The 16,125-nt window shown below is 57.0% G+C and overlaps 1 protein-coding gene across 4 annotated transcripts in view; it reads left to right on the top strand.

Moving 5' to 3' along the window:
• The window catches only part of WASHC5 (WASH complex subunit 5), a 39,051-nt gene that overhangs the window by 18,135 nt on the left and 4,791 nt on the right, over window positions 1-16,125 (top strand). For all 4 annotated transcript variants that reach the window (XR_005659904.1, XM_029062104.2, XM_029062103.1 and 1 more), the window contains exons 12-23: window positions 32-144; window positions 1,317-1,483; window positions 3,545-3,620; window positions 7,571-7,681; window positions 8,673-8,813; window positions 9,391-9,471; window positions 10,325-10,426; window positions 12,102-12,281; window positions 13,196-13,320; window positions 14,570-14,732; window positions 15,107-15,209; window positions 15,303-15,382. Coding sequence is in view for 3 of the 4 variants with exons in the window: in XM_029062104.2 (XP_028917937.1) it covers window positions 32-144; window positions 1,317-1,483; window positions 3,545-3,620; window positions 7,571-7,681; window positions 8,673-8,813; window positions 9,391-9,471; window positions 10,325-10,426; window positions 12,102-12,281; window positions 13,196-13,320; window positions 14,570-14,732; window positions 15,107-15,209; window positions 15,303-15,382 (1,442 nt within the window). In the remaining variant the exon portion in view is untranslated. The remainder of the gene's footprint in view (window positions 1-31; window positions 145-1,316; window positions 1,484-3,544; window positions 3,621-7,570; window positions 7,682-8,672; window positions 8,814-9,390; window positions 9,472-10,324; window positions 10,427-12,101; window positions 12,282-13,195; window positions 13,321-14,569; window positions 14,733-15,106; window positions 15,210-15,302; window positions 15,383-16,125) is intronic.

Here is a 16,125-nt window from a genome sequence, read left to right as displayed (position 1 = left end):
CGGTACCCTCCCCCGTCCGTTCCTTTAACAGAAAATCTGCAAGCGTGGTTCAGAGAAATCTCAAAGCAGATCCTGTCCCTGAATTACGACGATTCCACCGCCGCAGGCCGAAAAACCGTGCAGCTCATCCAGGCGTTGGAAGAGGTAACGCGGGACCGGCACGGCCTAGTGGACGGAGCACGGGCCTGGGAGGCAGAGGGGCGTGGGTTCTGATCTTAGCTCTGCCACGTGGCCGCCGTGTGACCGCGGGCAGGTCGCTTCACTTCTCTGTGCCCCAGTCACCTCATCTGTAAAATGGGGATTGAGACTACGAGCCCCACCTGGGACAGGGACCGTGTCCAACCCGATTTGCCTGTATCCACCCCAGCGTTCAGTACGGTGCCGGGCACTTAGTACCCACCGAGCAAATACCACTATCATTATCGTCGTCATTATTATTCTTCTGAAATTAGGAAGAAAATGCTGTGCATTCCTCCTCGTTTTGCAGACGAAGGCTTCTGGCTTTTCTGCTTGTAATGTCGAGCCTCCCCTTCGGTGGTGGATCGTAAAAGAAAGCTAACGATGCGCCCCGTTTCGGACAGGGACCGTGTCCAACCCGATTAGCCCGTATTTACCCGGCGCTTAAAACGATGTTGGAAACATGATAGGCGCTCAACAGATACCGTCGTCATTATTACCGAATTGTATCGTATACGTTATGGTGTATATATGATCACCTATAATCGTCGTTATCACTATCGTGTCAAGATGATGATTATCCGCCAGGCCCCCGACTCTGTGCTCCGCAAATCTGTAATTCTTCAGAAAGGAAGAGAATTTACCTTCCTGGATGTGAGATGAACAGACCCCAGCTCGGGGGTCCTTAGCTGGAGAAAGTCCACTGTCGATTAGTAGCGAGCGATCGCGGTTCAGTTCCTAGCTACGTGCCTCGAGCACAGAGGTGGTCTCCTCAGTTGTCCGTCGCCGAGTGATGGAAGAACGCAGATACCCCTGGGCCCCGTATTCCCGGGCCACAGGGAGCAGCGGGAGGCCCGGGGGACTCTCGTGACCTCCGCCCTTCCAATCGTCTATCCAGAGGCATAAGAACGTGAGGCGGTACGTTCCTGAATTCCCACTCCCGGAACCCACCACGGACCCCCGATCCCTTCTCGGACCTGAAATCCCTTAAGACGTCTCTCGGGCCGTAACCGGCGGAAGGCCCCCCGGCGCAGCTTTTCCGAGACTTGTTCCTCGGTGGGGCGCCGTGGGCAAACGGGATTTTCGGGGAGAAATGAAACTAGCTTGTAATGTCTCACGTGAATCTCTCCTTAATCCAGGTTCAGGAGTTTCACCAGCTGGAATCGAATCTGCAAGTGTGTCAGTTTCTGGCAGACACCCGCAAGTTCCTCCATCAGATGATCAGAACGATCAACATCAAGGAGGAGGTACTGATCACGATGCAGATCGTCGGTGACCTCTCCTTTGCGTGGCAGTTGATCGACAGGTACCGTGCGCGATTTCCTCGGGGGCGTTTTCACCTGTGGCGATTCCGGGGGGGGGGGGGGCTCTCGTCGGCCCGGGAAACCTCTTCACCCTTAGCGACGACTGAGTCAAATCGATCGATCGTATCTAGCGGGCGCTTACCGCCTGCGGGGCGGCCGGGTGAGCACTCGAGAGATTAGAGTAGAACGAGCAGATACGGATCCCCGCCCTCCGGGAGCGTCCCAGCCATCCGAGGAGACGGGCGCTGAAGTACGTCGCAGGTTGGGGGAAGAAATGGAGTGTGAAGTAACGGTCGGAAGCGTCGGTCGAGTACCCGAGCGCTTAGGTGATGTGGGAGCGGCAGACGGCAGGGGCCGCGGGTGGGGAGATGGGATGAGTCGGGGGAGGCCTCCTGGAGGTGTCGTTTCGGAAGCGGCTCGGTCCGGTGGCGGGAACACGGGCCCGGGAGTCGGGGGGGCCGGGTTCCCGGTTCGCGCTGCCTACCCGCCGCGTGACCTCGAGCAAGTCGCTTAACTTCTCCGTCCCTCGGTTTTGTCGTCGGCCAAGTGGGGCTCCGATACCGGTTCTCCCTCCTGCCGAGCCCCATGGGGGACCTGATGACCCCAGGGCCGTGCTCGGCACTTAGGAAGTGCTCCGCAAATGCCAGAAGTGTCATCGGGACGACGATCATTATGCGGAGAGGGAATTCCCGGCTGAAAGGGAGGCGGGAGCACGAGGTCGGTGGTGAGAGAGAGGAGAACGACGCGCAGCGAATGAGGTCGTGACCTGAGAGGAGACCGGGGCGGGAACCGAGGCCAACTCGTTCGTCTTTCTATCCCGGCGCTTAGTATAATGCCTGGGACCTAGTAACCGCTTAACCTATACCACGGTGAATATCATTATTATTATCGGAAGGAACAAAACACGGGCTGGGGGGTAGAAGGAGGAGGAGGATGAAAGGGGGAAGAGGGCAGTAATCCGAACGCCGCCGCATGGTTTCGAGAAGCAGGGTGGCTCGGAGGAAAGGAGAGAGCCCAGGCTCGGCGGTCAGAGGTCCCGGGTTCAAATCCCGGCTCCGCCGCCTGTCAGCTGCGTGACTCTGGGCCAGTCGCTTCACTTCTCTGGGCCTCCCTTCCCTCATCGGTCAAATGGGGATGAGGACTGCGCGCCCCACGGGGGACAACCTGATCGCCCTGCATCCTCTCCAGCGCTTTGCACATAGTGAGCGCTTTACGGATGCCATCGTTATTATTACGAGGTTTCCCGTTCTTTGAATCGCAAGGGGGAGCATCAGGACTGCCAGTGTCTCCCTCAGTGCCGTTCGCCAGGTGAGCTCGGGTTGTTGGTGAGGATTTTATGACTCCGTCTCCGGCAACCTGGTCACCTGAAAAACCGTTTGCAACGGCTGACTGTCTTTCGGTCTCCCGGGCTTCCTCTCCAAAGAAATGGGGAGTCGTCGTCGTCGCGCGGTGCAGAGAGCCCGGGCTTGGGAGTCGGGGGTCATGGGTTCGAATCCCGGCTCTGCCACTTGGCGGCTGTGTGACCGTGGGCGAGTCGCTTCACTTCTCTGGGGCCTCAGTTACCTCGTCTCTGAAAACGGGGACCGTGAGCCCCACGAGGGACGGCCTGATTACCCTGTGTCTACCCCAGCGCTTAGTACAGTGCTCTGCACGTAAATAGGCGCGTAACAAATACCGACATCATTATCAGTGTGCTCTGCCGAGTTCTCAATGCAGTGCTCCGCAGACGGTAAAGGCTCGGTAAATGGGTCACGGTACGACGGAGTTGCCCGAGGGGAGGTTGTAGTCTAGAGGGGGGAGGCAGACATGAAGATGGATCGATCGATGACGCTCGGTAAATACCATCGATTGATCGATGGGCCACCTCACCCCTTAGCGGCGCGATCTGATCAGCCCCCTGCCCTGGGGCCCCCCCCCCCCCCCCCCCATCAAGCGAGGAAAGTCTTCCCTGGTGACCGTCAGTTCCAGCTGGGGGCTGCGACTGGGGGGAATCGGGTGGCCGTATTTGGGAAGAACACGCCACTCCTAGGGGAACGTCGTCACGTCTCGGTCTTTCTCTCTAGTTTCACGGCTATCATGCAGGAGAGTATAAGGGCTAACCCGTCCATGGTCACTAAACTCAGAGCTACGTTCCTAAAGGTAAGCCAGCGGAAAACGGACCTCTCAACCGACCGGTCCATCGGCGGTATTTGCCGCGCGCTTACCGTGTGCGGCGCACGGCGCTGAGCGGTCGGGAGAGCACCATCCGGCGGACTCGGTTGGCGTGATCCCCGCCCGCCGGGGGCTCACAGTCCGGTGGGGGCCTGGACCGAGTTCGAACGACTGAGCCGAGCGGCTCCCGGCTGAAACTCATCTCGCTCCGCAGTTCGGCCCGAGATTCCCTCTCAACTCCACCCTCTCTACTCATCTCGACTCTCTCGCCCCCCTTTCCCTCCGCCGGCTCTCGCGCCACTAACCCACGGCCCCGGATCGCCTCCTCCGTCCGCCTCCTACGCTCCTACGCTCGAGCCGCCGAGCGCCGCTGGCGAAAGTCCAAGCACCGAGCCGACCTCACACACTTCAAATTTATCCTTTCCTGCCTTAACTCTGCCCTCTCCTCCGCCGGGCAAAGCTTCTTCTCCTCCCTCATCGACACCCACGCCCGTCACCCCCGCCGATTGTTCCGGACCTTTAACTCTCTCCTTAGGCCCCCTGTTCCTCCCCCTCCCCCATCTCTCACCCCCAATGATCCGGCCACCTATTTCCTCACGAAAATCAACACGATCGGGTCTGAGCTCCCCAAAGTCACCCCTCCGCCTCTCCCCTCCCCCCCACCGACCCCCTCCCCTACTTTCCCATCCTTCCCTGCGGTATCCTCAGAGGAGATCTCCTCCCTCCTCGCGAGTGCCACCCCCTCCGCCTGCGCCTCGGACCCCATTCCCTCTCACCTTCTTAAAACCGTCGCCCCTGCCCTCCTCCCTTCCTTAACTTCTATTTTTAACCACTCGATCTCCAAGGGCTCCTTCCCCTCTGCCTTCAAACACGCCCACGTCTCCCCCATCCTAAAAAAACCCGCTCTCGACCCCACTTCCCCCTCCAGTTATCGTCCTATCTCCCTACTACCCTTCCTTTCCAAAATCTTAGAACGGGTCGTCTACGATCGATGCCTAGAATTCCTTAACTCCCATTCTCTCCCAGACCCCCTCCGATCTGGCTTCCGTCCCCTCCACTCTACCGAGACCGCTCTCTCTAAGGTCACCCGTGACCTCCTTCTTGCCAAATCCAATGGCTCCTACTCCATTCTGATCCTCCTTGACCTCTCTGCTGCCTTTGACACTGTCGACCATCCCCTCCTCCTCCGTACCTTATCTCACCTTGGCTTCACTGACTCCGTCCTCTCCCGGTTCTCCTCTTACCTCTCTGGCCGATCATTCTCGGTCTCCTACGCTGGAGCCTCCTCCCCCTCCCATCCTTTAACTGTTGGAGTTCCTCAAGGGTCAGTTCTCGGCCCTCTTCCGTTCTCCATTTACACTCACTCCCTCGGTGAACTCATCCGCTCTCACGGCTTTGACTACCATCTCTACGCAGATGACACGCGGATCTACATCTCCGCCCCTGTCCTCTCCCCCTCCCTTCGGGCTCGCGTCTCCTCCCGCCTCCGGGACGTCTCCGCCTGGATGTCGGCCCGCCACCTAAAACTCAACATGAGCGAGACTGAGCTCCTCATCTTCCCTCCCGAGCCCGGTCCGCTCCCAGACTTCTCCGTCACCGTGGATGGCACGACCATCCTTCCCGTCCCGCAGGCCCGCAATCTCGGTGTCATCCTTGACTCGTCCCTCTCGTTCACCCCACGCATCCTATCCGTTACCGAGACCTGCCGGTTTCACCTCTACGATATCGCCGAGATCCGCCCTTTCCTCTCCACCCAGACGGCTACCTTACTGTTACGGGCTCTCGTTATATCCCGGCTAGACTACCGTGTCGGCCTTCTCTCTGACCTCCCTTCCTCCTCTCTCGCCCCGCTCCGGTCTATTCTTCACTCCGCTGCCCGGCTCATCTTCCCGCAGAAACGATCTGGGCATGTCACTCCACTTCTTAAACGACTCCAGTGGTTGCCTATCGACCTCCGCTCCAAACAAAAACTCCTCACTCTAGGCTTCGAGGCTCTCCATCACCTCGCCCCTTCCTACCTCTCCTCCCTTCTCTCTTTCTACCGCCCACCCCGCACGCTCCGCTCCTCCGCCGCCCACCTCCTCGCCGTCCCTCGGTCTCGCCCATCCCGCCGTCGACCCCCGGGTCGCGTCCTCCCGCGGTCCCGGAACGCCCTCCCTCCTCACCTCCGCCAAACCGATTCTCTTTCCCTCTTCGAAACCTTACTTAAAACTCACCTCCTCCAAGAGGCGTTCCCAGACTGAGCTCCTCTTCCCCCTCTACTCCCTCTGCCATCCCCCCTTTACCTCTCCGCAGCTAGAGCCTCATTTTCCCCTTTTCCCTCTGCTCCTCCACCTCTCCCTTCCCATCCCCACGGCACTGTACCCGTCCGCTCGACTGTATATATTTTCGTTACCCTATTTATTTTGTTAATGAATTGTACATCGCCTCGATTCTATTTAGCTGCCATGGTTTTTATGAGACGTTCTTCCCCTCGACGCTGTTTAGTGCCATCGTTCTCGTCCGTCCGTCTCCCCCGATCAGACCGTAAGCCCGTCAAACGGCAGGGACCGTCTCTATCTGTTGCCGACTTGTTCATCCCAAGCGCTTAGTACAGTGCTCTGCACATAGTAAGCGCTCAATAAATACTATTGAATGAACGAATGAAATTCCCACCTAAATGGAAAGGTCTAAATCCGAGTATCAGTGTTACGGATGGAAACGTTTTCTGAGCCTCGCCAGTTCATGTAGGAGCCCTTCTTCGGCTTTGAAAATTCAGCGCGGAGGGATGGAGCGAGAACCTCGGACTCCCGGGTGAGGGCGGGGGTGGTGCTGTCAGGCAGGTAGAGGTTCGGGTTTCAGGCGGGAAGACGGCTGCCTCGAGCCTTGGTTACGGAGCAGAAAGATGCGGGAGGGGACACGGAAAGGTTCAGCTCCTTATTTTTGCCTCAGTCATGTCCAAGCTGTAAGACAGAGCTCAGCGCTTGATGTCGGCCCACATCCCGCCAGGTGAGTTTAGGGCCTTAGTAATAGTATTTATTAAGCGCTCAGTGTGGGCGGAGCACTGCCCTAAACACCGAGGGAGACTACGCAGGTGGGAATTAGAAATGGTTCCTGCCCCTCGTGGGGCTCACGGACTAAGCGCGGTGACCTTTTACTGCTCCTTAAGGGTAAGGAAGCAGTAGCGGGTAAAGAGGGATCCCACTGTCAACACACGAGAAGCAGTGGGGCTTAGCGGGAAGAGGGAGCCGGAGGACCTGGGTTCTAATCCCCGCTCCGCCGCTCGTCTGCCGTGTGATCTTGGGTAGGTCGCCTGCTTCTCTGTGCCTCGGTTCACTCATCCGTAAAATGTAAGAGCGTGAGCCCCGCGTGAGACGTGGATGGGGTCCAACCTGATCGGCTTGTCTCTCTCCCGGCGCCGAGCGCGGTGCCTCGTACATAGCAAGTGCTTAACGACGCCATTAAAAAAAAAAAAACACACACACACACCCACCGGTCAAAACGCCCAACTTACCCCGCGGTGCTTGGCTCTCGCCATTATTTTAAAAAACGTACCTCGCCCTTTTATTCAGAGCCAGTCAGAATGGGCCAGACCGTGAATTCATCACCTTCTGTGGTGGTTCTGAGAGCAAGAGGGCCCGGGGCTGTGAACCATTACTTAATTAAGGGGCGGTTTCCGGTTTAAAACTATATTTCGATCATTCGGCTGCCTTGATTGAGCACCCGCTGTGTGCCGAGCACTGTGGTCAATTCTCGGGAGAGGACGGTAGTGATGAAATGCATCACCCCTGCCCTCAAGGGGCCTTCGGTCTAAAGGGAGAGACCGACGAAGGGAAGAGTGCTTGAACAGCAGATTATCTGACTGATTGTCATGGTATAGAGTGCTAGTAAGTACACTGAAGAGCTGAGGTGTAAAAGCCGAAAATATGCAGTAAAATCCTCTATCCTTTTTCCTCTAGCTCGCCTCTGCCCTTGATCTGCCCCTGCTCCGGATCAATCAGGCTAACAGCCCTGACCTTCTCAGCGTGTCACAGTATTATTCGGGAGAATTGGTATCTTATGTCCGAAAGGTAAGAAAATACCACGGTAATATTAGTATCATTTACGGAGTGCCCGTTTGGTGCGGTGTGCTGGGGGGGTACCGAATAAAGTCCAGAATTCTATCTGTCGCTCGTAGGCGATAGAATAAATGAACGTCTTTCCTTTGCCCTATCTGCCGTCGGGTCCTAGAAACTTTGGTCAGGAATAACCAGAGAATAAACTCTTAACTCTTAGAGAGAGATTACCTTCCACAGTGGTTAAGTCCTTGAATAAATCATTGTCATGTTTGCTGTTCTAAGGGAGAATAAGGGTGATCTGTTTGATTTGGTTTAAAGAAACTATGGGGTTTCTGTTCGGTGGAGTTTAAAGAAACCATTGGGTTTCCTTAATGACGATGAGCTCGCTGTTGAAGTCTGCTATTAAAAACGATGCATTTGTTAAGCGCTTTCTACGTGCCGAGCACTGCACTGAGCTCTGCGGTAGATAAAAGATAATCCGGTGGGACACGGTCCCTCACTGGACTCACGGTCTAACTGGAAGGGAGAACAGGTAATGAATCCCCATTTTACAGGTGAGGAAACTGAGGCCCCAGGGGGTTAGGCGACTCGCTCAGGGTCACGTGGCAGCTAAGTGGCAGAGCTGGGATTAGACCCCGGATCCTCTGTCGGGCCCTTTCTGCCGGGTCAGGCTGCCTCCCTTTCGGATCGCCTTGGAAATACTGTTTTAGTCGTCCGTTCTGGGTTCAGCGTGCTCTTTTCCTCCTCCCACCGCAGAGCTTCTCGAAGTGCAGAAATGCCACCGGCGCCGTAGTCTCAAAAAAAAAAGTTTGAAAAGTTCTGCCCCAGAGTGGATTTCAGATGCTCTTTTGAAGAAGCTCCATGGTCCGAAGCCTACCTTAATCTCTTCCCCTTCCCCTCCCAAGTTAGAGAGCTAGTGGACGATGCCAACTCCCGAGAAAGGAGCCTAGCGGTTAGATCGTCCTCGTTTATAGTCTCGATTTTCTTTCCTTCTTTCTCGAAGGTTTTGCAGATCATTCCAGAAAGCATGTTTACTTCGCTCCTGAAGATCATAAAGCTTCAGACCCATGATATCGCTGAAGTTCCTACCCGTCTGGACAAAGACAGATTGAGAGATTACGCCCAGCTTGTCCCACGCTACGAGGTCCGGTTCACATCTGACATTTGGTTTTCCAGCGTTTTACGACTACCAGGCCGAAAATTAGGGGTTGGAAGAGACCGTGTCGCTGTCGTTAGGAAAGACTTAACCGCTCCATCCGTGGCATTTAGCGAACACCTGCCAAGTGGTAGACACTGTACTGAGTGCTTGGGAGAGTAGAAGGACACACGTTCCCTGCCCCGAAGGAGTTACTACAGTCTAGTGGAGACGGGCAAGAATTAGTTAGGAGACGGTGAAGTGCAGAGGAAGGGCTCCAGAGGACCAGTCGAGAAATGAATCTCAGGCCACAGAGAGCGAAAGCCCAAAATGAAAATTCGATTCTGAGGAAATTTGATCCGCGGCTCCCCACAGAGCCAAGGACCTGACCCCTCCGCCCGCCTCCTCTCTGACTTCCAGGTGCCGAGGAAGGGGGCGGCGGGACCGGGACTGAGTCCTCAAATGTCCCAGCTCATTCGGCCACTCCAGCGCCGGTGATTTTCTCCTAAAATAGCACAGGCCTTTACCTCCCCTCGAATTAGACCGCGAACTTCCTCTCTAGCGTAACTCTCCCTTTCCCTTGAAGGTGGCCAAGCTCACCCACGCCATCTCCATTTTCACCGAAGGCATCCTAATGATGAAAACAACCCTGGTCGGCATCATCAAGGTAACCTGGCCCGATTTTCTCTGTCCGTTGCCGAATTGTGCGTTCCAAGCGCTTAGTACGGTGCTCTGCACATAGTAACCGCTCAATAAATGCCGTTGAATGAATCCTCAGGGTGCAGGGAGAAGGGGCCGTTTGAATCCTGCAGCGGGTGAAGGGTCCTCGCGTCGGCTAATGGACGCGTTCCCTGATTCGTCACCGCTCTCCCGTTTTTCCCCGAGGTCCTGGTCAGCGCGGTCCCGTCTTCCCCCGAGCTGCCCCAACCTCCCCGGGATGGGGCAAGTGGTTTGAGTGCGGCTGCAGTCAGGCACTTGGATTCATTCAGTCACGTTTAATGAGCGCTTATTGTGTGCAGAGCACGTACTAAGCGCTTGGGAGAATGCAACATAGCGATAAATAGACGCATTCCCTGCCCGCTCGCTCGCTCGTCCGCATGGCTTCTCCTCAGTTGCGAGAGTTTCTCTGACCAGTCCGGTCGATCGTATTTATGGAGCACTTAGCGTGTGCAGGGCACTGAGCACCGTGCAGCAGAGTGGGCGCAGATGTTCCCGACCCACAGGGACCTAACGGTCTAGAGCCAGGTGGTGACGAGGGCCGCTCGTGTGACCTCTGGTCGGCGATTCCCCTCCGACCCTCCCTTTCCAGCCGCCGCCGCCTCTCCGGCGCCGTCGGCGGCCCTTGCCGGTGTTTCCGAGTGAACCCGGGGCTGGCGATCTCTCGTTTTCAGTCTCCTTGGGCAAATTGGGAGCCGGTCCCCCCCCCGCTCTAGGTTGGTCGGGTCGCGTTTTCTACCCGTAGCCTTCCCGGTGTTTTTGTTTCTCGATGTCCGAACGTCCCTCCTGTCACTCGGGCACAGGTGGACCCGAAGCGGTTGCTGGAGGACGGCATCAGGAAGGAGCTGGTTAAACGGGTGGCCCTGGCCCTCCACCGAGGGCTCATCTTCAATCCCCGAGCCAAGGTACCGAGCGGCGAGCCGTCGGGGCGGATCCGTCCACCGGTCAGCCCAGGGGGGTCCCGGAGCGCCTGCCGTGGGCAGAACGCGTTGGGAGAGTACACCGGAGGCGGAAGATGCCGTCCCTGCCCTCGAGGGCTCGCAGTCTCGTGTGTATTAAGTACGGTGAACTCTTTGAGGGCGGGTGCCGTGACTCTTACTTCCGAGCAGCCCCGCGGCCCAGTGGAGAGAACCCGGGCCTGTGAGACAAGGTACGCACCCGGGTTCCAATCCCAGCTCTGCCGCTCATCTACTCTGTGACTTCGGCGTGTCTCTCAAGTTCGTGCCTCAGTTGCTTCACCGGTAAAATGGAGATTCAGAAACTGTTCTCCCTCCCTCTTACACTGCGGGCCTCGTACGGGCCAGGGATTGGGTCCAACCCGATTCTTCTGGGACCTCCGCAGCACCCAGGACAGCGCTTGACGCTTGGAAAGCCTTTAACCGACGTTATCATTCTTGTTGTTACGATCACCGTTCGTAATATCGCGGTGCTCTCCCAAGCATTTAGCGCTCTGTACTGGCTAAATACCACTGATCGTTTGGGAAGGTACCGTCTCTTCCTCTGCTGGCAAATCCCCGGGCCCTTCCTTGATCCGACGTCGGTTTAGGTAGTTGCGTTTCCACGTTTTAAGAGGCAGCTTTCGGGAAGGGAGTCCACCCCCTAATGTGCCGGGCTGCAAGTTGAGGATTTCCGGGGCCCCTCCTGCGTCCGAAAGCCCTCCCGCCCTCTAGGACTGTGTAGGCCGTTCAGCGGAGACGTAGCCCCACCGATCCTTGGCGGAAGGGCCGTTGTCCGCCGTCTCAGGATAGAGTCAGTCGGTCCGTTGTATTTATCGAGCGCTTACCGTGTACAGCGCGCTGTGTCAAGTACTTGGAAGAGTACAGTATGACGATAAACCGACCCATTCCCTTCCCGCCACGAGCTCACAGTCTAGATGGAGATGCTCCACGAAGGTGACGGGTGGGAAAACTTGGGTTTCACGTTTAATTTCCAGTGTTTGGGACGACACACTTTTCAGACGATTTGGGACCTCCCGTTGTTGGGAAAGTTCCAAAAAATCACCAGCCCACGCAAAGTGATTGCAAGCCCACCTTCTCCCATTGAAGTTCTCTGGTGTTCAAGAGAATAAAATTAGTGAAAGCGTCGTCCTTTTGCACTCGTCCGGTATCGGTTTACGCACCCGGGCAGTCAGTAAGTAGGTTTTTTTTTTATGTTATCTTAATAGTCTAATAATGATAAATGTGGTATTACTGAACTCAGTGCTGGGGCAGAGACATGTAGTAGGATCGGGCCCAGTGCCCGTCCCAGTTGGAGCTCACAGCCTCAGTAAGAGAGAACAGGCGTTCGATTCCCGTTTCACATTTGAAAAAACTGAGGCACAGAGCGGTTCAAGGACTTGTCCAGGGTCACACAGAAGGCAAGTGGCAGAGCCGGGATTAGAATCCGACTCCCAGGCCCGCGCTCTTTCCCCTAAGCTGCGTCTCGTGTAAAAAAAAAAAAAAAAAAAGCTTTCCATTTACGGTCAGGAAGAATGATTTATTCTTCATCTCTCAATGCGTGCGGCCCGGCAGACCCCAGACGCCTAGGAAGGGCTGCGGCCTTTTTCTGTGCGATCCACTTGGTTTCTCCCCTTCCCTTTAGCCGAGCGAACTGATGCCCAAGCTGAGAGAGATGGGAGCCACCATGGATGGGTTCCATCGCTCTTTCGAGTACATCCAAGATTACGTCAACGTTTACGGTCTGAAGATTTGGCAGGAAGAAGTATCTCGCATCATCAACTATAACGTGGAACAGGAGTGCAATAATTTCCTCAGAACCAAGGTACGCGGCGGGGCACCGGGAAACCCCCCGGGTCCGCTTCGGGGAGAGCCGGCGGCCTGAGGCACCACGGCCCGGGCCGGTGACAGCCGTCTGTGAGGACAGTTGGCGTCAGCCGGGAAGCGGCACGATCTGGGTGGATAGAGCACGTGCCGGGGAGTCAGAAGGGCCCGGGTCCTGGTCCCGGCTCCGCCACCTGTCCGCCGTGGAAACCGATCGATCTTTGAAGGGGGCCGTTTACCCTTGAAGTTTGTTTTATCCCCGGAAACGTCGTCATACAGCTCGGGTTCTAGGTCAGCGGCCGGTCGGGTCGACGAAAATGCCCATGCGAAATCACCACCAGGATGTACACCGGGGAGGTTGAGGGAGGGAGGGTGCCACGATGGAAGGAGCTCCTCAGGTCAAGAGACGTTGGGGTCTAACCCAGCCTCTGGCCATGGGCCCGCTGCTTAACCCTGGGCAAATCACTTAACCGGCGTGGGCCTCGGCGTCCTCATCCGTAAACGGGGGGGTAATAATTTGGGGCGTATCCGACCCGAAGAGCTCTCTTCACCCCGTGCCAAGCTGCACCGAGCTAGATGGCAGAGTAGATCCGAGGTCATCGGATCGGACACGTGGAGCTTCCCATCCGAGAGGGAGCGAGAGCGGGAATCCTGTCCCGGTCGAACCCCAGGGTGACGTTCGCTCCGTCACCACTGAAGCTACTCGTAGTCCGGAGGGGGACGGGCGGGGGTGGAATTTCGTCTTGGGATTTGACAGGATGTCAGCAGCCGACCCAGACCCCCCTCCTCTCCTCGAAGCTGCCGTTGGCAAGGAGCATCTGAGCAGGGCGCGGCTTTTCCCGTCGCTCTCCCCGTAACGGGATATTTGCGAAAAGCCGAACTGCTTCATCCAAGCTACGGTCTTTCCTTTCTTAGATTCAAGACTGGCAGAGCGTGTACCAGTCGACTCACATCCCCATTCCCAAGTTCACTCCCGTGGATGAGTCAGTCACCTTCATCGGGCGCCTGTGTCGAGAAATCCTGAGGATCACCGACCCTAAGTAAGCGCACCCGAGCCGGGCAGGGAACGTGGCGGCCGATTCATTCGTGGCCTCCTCTCTAAGCGCTCACTGCGGCGCCCTGCACACGGTGAGCGCTCGGTAAATACCATTAAGTGATCGGCTAAATGGCCCAGAAGGCTGGTGGCCGCCGATCGCCCAACAGGGCGACGACGGCGGAGCCGCCGGATGTGGAAACCGGAGGGGGTGATGAGCAGAAGATGTTCGGAAACGTCTGGCTGCCGAAAAGAAGAAGGGGAGGAAGATTTCAAACGAGGTCTTTGGCTTGAAATCCCCGGGAGCTTCAGACGGCTCCGTACTTCCGCCTCCGCCGTTCTCCGGAGGAGCCGCTGCGTGGACCCGATCGTGATAGCCGTCACCTGCGTGAACCGACGACGTCGACCCGGATGGGCGCCACGGAGAGTTAGGGAATCCCTGCCCTCCAGGAGCGTGTGTTAGAGTAGAGAGAGAGGCAGGAGAGATTTAGAAATGGACGGACGTCTACAGAGCCGTCGGAGTAATTAGAATGACCCGAGTCCAGTGGTGTCGAAACCCTGAACGCTCATCCGCAGACAGCGGAGACACGATTGTTTTCGTAGCAGTCGTTCGGGCCCCGCAGGCACCGGGGTCAATAGGAAATATTCCACCCTCGTCGCCTGGTTCACCCCCGGCGGTTCTGCGTCGTCCTGACCGTGGAGGGGATGTCCAGTAGTGATGACGATGATGACGTGAGGTGTCTGTCAACGGCCGACCGGGTGCTGAGCACTCGGTAGATGATTCGCAGTCATCGGGCCGGAGCCCGTCGGCTTGGGCCCCGGCCCCGGATGACCCTCCCACGGAGTCCGCAGAGAAGGGGTCGGGTGGGGGTCCAGAAACCGAATCCGGAAGGAACCGTCTCCGGTTCCTCCTCTCTCCGTGCCCGCCGCCGATTCGCTCTTTGGCCAACTGAGCCGTTAGCGAGGGCCACGTCCCGGGCTCTTCCCTGGTAACAGCGTCCGCTTTCGTCGGTAGGCGATTGGCCGGGAGGCCCGGTGGGGCCGGAGCGTTTCTAGGGATGCGGGTGCTGGTTCTCGCACCTTCCCCCTAGACGTGGGGCAGGGAGGAGAGGTGGGGAGCTCCTCTCGGTCCTTCAGCGGTACGGTGTTCTGCCCACGGCAAGCGCTCAGTAATCACGATCGATGGATTGATCGACTGAGGTTCCCGGGCCCTCTCGGGGCTGACTTGCTCTCGTTCGGATTTGTTTCCCAATCAGATCGACGTGTTACATCGACCAGCTGAACACGTGGTACGACCTGAAGACGCACCAGGAAGTCACCAGCAGCCGTCTCTTCTCGGAGATCCAAACCACCTTAGGCACCTTTGGCCTGAACGGGCTGGACAGGCTGCTGTGTTTCATGATCGTCAAAGAGTTGCAGGTGAGCCTCGCTTCGCCTGGCTCAGCCGCTCCCCGGCCCCCCGTTAGCGCCCAGAGACCTGGCGGTGCGGTGGAGCTGCCGAGTTCTCTACGTGGGGCCCGCCAGCCCCGAAATGGGAGTAAGGTACTGGGAGAGTCTCGGGAATAGAACTTGCACCGCAGTAGACCGGGTGGCCTGGTACGTCGGATCCCACAAGCCCTCCGTGTCTGGAATCGTCAGCTCCCGCCCTTCCGGCCGAGGCCGGGTGGGGGGGGGGGTGGGGGAGGAAAGGAATCTCGCTACCATTAGAAGAGGAAGGCTTCTCTCTTGGTTTTGGGCGGTTTTTTTTCTGGTTTTGTTTGTTTTTTTTTTTAATCCCGACTGATCTCTCTTAGAATTTCCTCAGCGCGTTTCAGAGAACTGTCCTGAGGGACAGAACGGTACAGGACACCCTAAAAGCCCTCGTGAATGCGGTCAGCCCGCTGAAGGGCATTGTAGGTGAGTACATCGCCGCAGCTGAGCCAGAGGAACGTCAGCCCGTCCCTGCCCCTCCCGAAATGCGCTCATGTCTTGTGTCATTCTGCCTCTCAGCCAATTCAAGCAAAATCTACTCTTCGGCCATTACCAAAACACAGAAGATTTGGGGAGCGTACCTTGAGGCTATCATGAAGGTATGTCTGTTTTTAAAAAGAGTTTTAGGTACAGTTTTTTTTAAAAAAAAAAAAAAAGCAGAGGGCGAATGGCGGGGCTGATTATTACTGCAAAAGTTAGTTAAGCCTTACGGCGCGCGGGATATTGAGTTCTAGACGATTATACGGACATCGGTCGAGTCCCTTGTCTTCAGGGGGCTCCCGGTCTACGAGGGAGGCAGATACGGAGAGCGGGTCCGGTCGACCAGGACGACAGGCCGCGATTCAGGAGTTCCAGATGGCACCCGGAAAGGAGGGCAGTAGAACAGAAACCGGAGGAAGCAGTCCTCTGATATAAAGGCACCCCTCCAGGCATAAAGAGCGGAAGCCCCGTATGGACGGGGAGGGCGTTTGGGGCTTCTGTCGTCCTTCCCAAACGCTCGGCCCAGCGCCTCACGTGGAGGAGGCGCTCAATAAATGCCGTTATTTCTACCGGGAAGTCCACGGGGAGGACCTGCCGCGGCCTTGCTGCCGTTCCAGAAGTTGTCGCGTGGCTTCTGCCCGCCCTTCGTCGGGGGTGGCCTAGGGGCCTGACTCCTCTACGCTTACTGATATGTGCGTGTGTGTATATATATATATTTTCCTTTTCAGTTCTGTGTTCAACTATTTTGTATTCGGATCCCTCCCCCTTCCACTGTGCAGACCGGCTCCCGAGTTTGCAGAGCGCCTCTTCAGGCTTCCGCGAAGAACCACCCTATCGTCCGCTCCTGGCCCGTTCCGACTTC

Source organism: Ornithorhynchus anatinus, chromosome 4 (genome assembly GCF_004115215.2).
Source record: "Ornithorhynchus anatinus isolate Pmale09 chromosome 4, mOrnAna1.pri.v4, whole genome shotgun sequence".
NCBI classification, from domain to species: domain Eukaryota; kingdom Metazoa; phylum Chordata; class Mammalia; order Monotremata; family Ornithorhynchidae; genus Ornithorhynchus; species Ornithorhynchus anatinus.
The sequence above is the reverse complement of the archived record's forward strand: the minus strand, read 5'-3'. Positions and strand labels throughout refer to the sequence as shown.